Source organism: Tupaia chinensis, unplaced genomic scaffold (assembly GCF_000334495.1).
Source record: "Tupaia chinensis unplaced genomic scaffold, TupChi_1.0 Scaffold143584_1, whole genome shotgun sequence".
Lineage (NCBI taxonomy): Eukaryota > Metazoa > Chordata > Mammalia > Scandentia > Tupaiidae > Tupaia > Tupaia belangeri.
In genome coordinates, this window is record NW_006203430.1 from 8,799,803 (window position 1) to 8,805,148 (window position 5,346).

A 5,346-nucleotide genomic window follows, 5' to 3' on the forward strand; every position below is an offset into this window, starting at 1 on the left:
TGCCCGCCACCCGCCACCTCCCACCGCAAAATCACAGACGTCCAGGGCCTGGATGAGGTGTGTCCCATTCTGGGTGACAGAAAGAGCTTAATGTCCCCGCAGACTGAGGTCAATATGTGCGGAAAGCCTAAGGTGTGGAGTCTGAGGTCTAGCCTATAAGGGGACTTGAAAAGTTCATGGAAGAGGCCAGCAGGTGGCGTGGTGGACTCCCACGTGGCTGACTGGTTAGGGCACTGGACTCACTCATGGCCCACTGCAGTGTGAGTCCTAGGCCTGGCAGTTTGCTTTCTCACTTTCTCTCACTCTCTCTCTGGTGAGCACACATGTCCTATAGCAAATTAATAATTAAAATAAAATAAATATTTTTTTTAAGTTCGTGGGAAATGTAATTAAATTATGAGTTTATTTTGATGCCAAAAAAAATTGAAATCCATGCAGCATTTCTTCATAAAATGCATTTCCCATGAACAGGTATTTTCCATTTTTAGTTTTGCTATGGGACTCTTGTGCTAGCCAGGAGGCAACAGACAGGAGAGAGCGAAAGTCAGCAGTCACTTTCTGGGGGATTGGAATGGCCATGCTGCAATCCTTCTCCTCCATTCTCCTCTTGAGAGTTTGTGTATGCACATGCGCGTGCTCCGTGTGTTTTTCAAGCTGCGGGTCCAAGACTGAAGCCGAGCAGTCAGTCTAGCTGCCTTAACCTCTACGCTACCTGCTGGCCCCTCCGTGTACAGTTTTAAGATCCCTTTCTGCTCTTCCCCCTGGGGTCTGGGGTTGCCACAGCCTGAGGTTTCGGACTGAAGCCTGCTCAGGCTATGATGGGTGGCCAGGTCCCTGGGCTCCACAGAGGCCCAGCCAGGTCCTCAGGTCACCCATGCTTTCCTGGCAGTTCCTCAGTGCAGTGCGGAGCCCACCTGGACCTGAGCCCTCCAGCCCATTCCCCTCAGTGCCTGTGTCTGTGCCTGTCTCTGACCCCGGCTCTGGCTCCCCCGGCCCCCACTTGCTGTCCAAGAAGGGGCTGCAGTCCCGAGCCTCTCAGAAGCACCGAGGCTCTGTCAAGGGCCGGGGGCCGCGGCCTCCAGACTCTCCTCAGCTTGTGAGTAGCACCCTCCACCCTAGTGCGAGGAGGCCCAGCTCAAGGGATGCTATGGGGAGGGGACGGTGTGGGTCTCTGAGGGGACCTCCAGGAAGGAGCAATGGGGGAGGGGGGCAGGAGGGGACATGTGGGGCAGGAGGTAAAAAGGGTGAGGTCTGGCAGATTTGGGGGCAGGGGGCTGATCTACAAGCTCCCTGCCTCAGGGTCTGCCTGGGCTCTCAGACTTGTGGTTTGGGGTTTCTAGGTCTCTTCCACTAGGGAAGGTTCGTCAGACCCCATGCCGCCTCCCCCAGGTAAGTGAGGGTCCCTCACATCTGGGGGTGAGCTCAGTGTCATTTCTGGAAAGCTGACACATCTCTGCCCTTCCCACCAGATGGCAGGTCCCCCAGAAGGAAAGACGGCCCGGCCTACGACAACATCTGGGGCAAGACTTCGTCTCCTTCCCACCAGAAGCGGCCCCAGCTCAGAGGGCCTGAGGCTGAAGGGGGGCTCATCCAGTGGATCTGAGGAGGGCCGCAGCTGCCCCTCCCCAACCCACATGAAATTCTGAGTCAGGGATAACCTCAGTGGGGCCAAGGGAGCCTTCCAATCCTGAGTCCAGAAGGACCCTGTCCTGGGCTCTGGCCTCATCTCTAGGGATGCCCTGGCTGGCATGGCCAGACCAAAGCTCAGGGAGGGACATTAAGGAAGTCCTGGCTATCGACAGGGGCCATTCCTTCACTCTACCTGCCCAGTGGGGAGGGCGCTTGCTGGAGAGTCACCTGGGAGGGCAGGGCAGCATGGGTATGAAGGTCAGAGGGCTGAGAAAGTCAGGTTAGCAGGGTCGGAGTATGTGAAGTCAGAGGTATGAGGGTCAGAGGTCAGCAAGGTGTGAACTACCACCAGCAGAGGTGTGCGGGTGTCCCAGTGAGGAGGGGCACAGGTCCCAGTGTTGCTTGGGCATGTTTGAGGGTCAGGAAACAGTGACACCACTGAACAAGGGAAAAAGAAAGAAAGAGGAGATTTTATTGTGTTGTGTCCATATGTTCTTCACTCAGTAGCCAGGAGCTTCTCACTGTCCTGGGGACCCTGTCATGCTGCCTCAGGCCAGAACCTCACTCAGCACCCAGACAGGTGGCCCCACTGCCCACCCATTACCTCCTCACTCACGTTCCCACTCTGTCTCTGACTTCCCTCAGTCCTCAGCCTCCACGTAAGCTCCCCTGTGGGAGCCCCTTGGACAATCCCAGGAGCCCAGTCCCTCCACCCAATGCCACCAAGTTCTGCCTCTGTACCTTTATCCAGGGCTCCCCAGAGAAGGAGCTCAGGACTCTGCCCACACACCCCTGCCCTGCAGGGTCTGCGGGGCCACTTCCAGACATGCCTGTGCAGGTACCTGCTCTGTCGCAGGCTGGAGCCCGAGGAGGCCTTGGCCACAGTCTCTCAGGACTCAGCGTCAGACAGGCCTTGGAGACCCTCACCAGCCCAGCCTGCTGTGAGCAGAGCAGTCACCCTATATACCTTCAAGGCCACCAGCATCCCTGTCCCCTTGCCCAGACCTCCAGAGAAGGCCTTGCTGCAGCTGACACCCCTGACTTCCAACGTCTTTTCCTGTCACTCATGCCCACCTACCTTACCAGATAGACACCAGGTGCCCAATTAGAGTTGTAGATAAACTACAAGTCATTTCCTAGTGTAAGTACGCCCCAAATATTGCCATGTCTGAAATTCACATTCAGCTGGACCCCCCGTGTTTTTATTTGCTAATCTGGCTACCCTACTGACTAGCTCCCTGCTGCCTTCCATTCACCCAGACTTCCAGAATCTTCTCCCCAGAGGCATGGGTGCAATCTTGGCCTTGGGACATTGGCTCCCTCCTGGAGGCTGTAGAGGACAGGGATCAAAGGGCAGAAATGAGGGCAGCACCTCATCCTGGGCACTGTGGACATCTTGTCCTGCGTCTTCCTGGGCCAGGCCTGGCTCTAGGAGCTGGAGCTGGAGCTGGGGCTGGGGCTGCGGCTGGGGCTGGGACTGTGGCGCCCGCGCCCCACCTGCCGGCGGAAGTAGCGGATGGCAGAGATGGTGCCGAGGTTGGCCAGCAACACTGCAAAAGAAGCACAAGGTCTCTTGAGGACCCACTCTAGCCTCGTCTTCACCTTCTGCGTGCATGACCCAGCCCTCAAAGGGCGGGACAGGCCAGCAGGCTAAGGGCAGCGGGTCAGAGGGGGGGTGGCAGCAGGAGAGTAAAGTCCAGGAAGAAATCTGCCTCCCATGCACTCTTGTCCCTGCCGCACGGTGCCATACGCTCCACTTGGCCCCCAGACAACAGCTCCCTCCACCCCAGGGCCCCCAAACCTGTCTTCCAGGCATCTGGAGTATGCAGATCAGATGTTTTCACAGCCCAAGTGGCAAAGGCTACAAACACCAGGCACATGTCATTCTGGCTAAAGGTAAACGAGGTGAGGGGACTCCGGAGCTCCCCTAGGAAAGACAAGCATACCCTCAGCTACAGCTCTCTGCTCGCGGACACATCTGTCCCAGAACCATCTATCCCAAAAATCTCCTGCCCTGGACACAGCTATCTGAGTCACATCTTCCCTCTGATAGCTCTGCCCTGAGACATTGGTGGCTTGTGGCATGGTTGAGTCAGACCAGTTCTAGCAAGTTGTCTCTGGGGTCCTCCTTTCCTGATCTGTACACCACCTTCCAGAGCGGATGGGAGCGCTCATCCTCTGGCTTGCCTGACCCTGAAGAGTGGGAGCAGTCCCTCACACTTGCCCCACTAGAGACTGGGGGCAGGGTGCTGTTGTCATTTGGAGCTGAACACAGGATAGTGATCAGCCAAACTCCTAGATGGCCACAGGGCCTGGCCTGGGTTGCCTCATCTAGACCGCGTCCTGGGGTCCCTCCCAACTACTTCCCAAGTCACCTCCCCCCTCCATTAGCAGACAACCCAGGGTCCTGCCTTGCCCCTCCCCAATAGCCCTCCTGGCTGAACTCCCTGGACAGTGTGTTCCCAGGACCTGGACAGGCCATGGGGCCCAAGCGACACGCACCTGCCTGCCCGACTGCCAGGCCAAGCTGCTCTGCTGTGGCTGAGCCAGGCGTGAGTGGGGTCCTAGGCCCCGCTCCCTGGAAGACTAGCCTGGGAGTCTCTGAGTTCTGCAGCTGGAGGAGGGTGGCTGGCCCCAGCACACTCCCGCACTTGTCCTCCCCAAGGAAGTGTTCATAGGCCTCAGGGATGGAGATGGGCATGGTGTCTGCAGCCTGTGGGGAGGCTGGCCCAGGCTCAGCTCTCAGAGGCGGGGCCGCAGAGCGGCCCCTCCTCTGCCTCGACCTCTGGGCTTGGCAGTCCTGGAAGAAGAACTCGCACATATCTGGCCACTGGACTTCAGCCGTGGTCTGGCTGGCCGCTGCCACCCCCTCAGCATCTTCATCTTCTTCCTCGATGGTGTCACAAAAAAAGAACTCATAGGCCTCGGGGAGGGTTACTGCAAAGCAGCTCCTGGGCCCCGGCCCCGCTGAGGCAGAGGGAGCAAGGGGTGGCAGGTGCTTGAGGATCCGAGGCTGGGGGGACCGGGGCGTGACTGCCACAGCATCCCAGGCTCCAGGCCCGCCACGGCCCCCAGTTGCCATCCTGGAGGCTGAAGAGTGGGCTGTGGCTAGTAACGGTCGGCACGAGGCTTCTCCTGGCTCTGGCTCCTCGGGGCTGGACACAGCCATGTTAAATCGTACCTTTTTCCTCTTGGGGGCTGGAACAGGGCCCAGGGGGAACTCCCCTGAGTGGTGTCCAGGGGCCCCTGCTGAGGACTCCTCTCTGGGCTTCTCTCCGTGTCCCCCCGGAAATACCACCTTTGTCTCCACCACATCAGGTCCAGCCTGGGGAAGAGGGGGCCAGCAGGGAGTGGCAGAGTTAGCTCTGGGAGTAAGTGTAGACACATCCACATCAGACTCAGCCTTGGAAACAGAGTGAGGTGGGGCTGTGTCCGGCACAGCCTCTGAAACAGGTGCAGGTGAAGCCTCTGCTGGCTTGACCACTGGGCTGGCTATAGGCGGGTCCACAGCTAGTCTAGGCTCAGAGGCAAGTGTAGACACAGTCACGTCTGCTCGAGGCTCAGAGGCAGGTGTAGATGCAGCCACATCTGCTCGAAGCTTGGAGACAGGTGTAGACATAGCCATGTCTGGTCGAGGCTCGGAGGCAGGTGTAGATGCAGCCACATCTGCTCGAGGCTCAGAGGCAGGGGGAGGAACAGCCCTATCCGCTTTAGGCG

The 5,346-nt window shown here is 58.4% G+C and overlaps 2 protein-coding genes across 2 annotated transcripts in view; one reads left to right on the plus strand and one right to left on the minus strand.

Annotated features, from left to right (window-relative positions):
* Positions 1-1,626, plus strand: part of PLEKHN1 (pleckstrin homology domain containing N1) — an 8,983-nt gene extending 7,357 nt beyond the window's left edge. Inside the window, 4 exon segments of the mRNA XM_014582390.2 lie at positions 1-57; positions 890-1,096; positions 1,341-1,389; positions 1,470-1,626. The exon segment at positions 1-57 is cut by the window's left edge and continues 15 nt beyond it. Of these exon segments, the coding sequence (XP_014437876.1) occupies positions 1-57; positions 890-1,096; positions 1,341-1,389; positions 1,470-1,603 (447 nt within the window). The 3' untranslated portion in view covers positions 1,604-1,626.
* Positions 1,627-3,057: 1,431 nt separating this feature from the next.
* The window catches only part of PERM1 (PPARGC1 and ESRR induced regulator, muscle 1), a 4,229-nt gene continuing 1,940 nt past the window's right edge, over positions 3,058-5,346 (minus strand). Inside the window, exons 3-5 of the mRNA XM_027766543.1 lie at positions 4,132-5,227; positions 3,431-3,556; positions 3,058-3,179 (exon numbers count right to left, since the gene is read on the minus strand). Coding sequence (XP_027622344.1) covers positions 3,058-3,179; positions 3,431-3,556; positions 4,132-5,227 — 1,344 coding nt within the window. The remainder of the gene's footprint in view (positions 3,180-3,430; positions 3,557-4,131; positions 5,228-5,346) is intronic.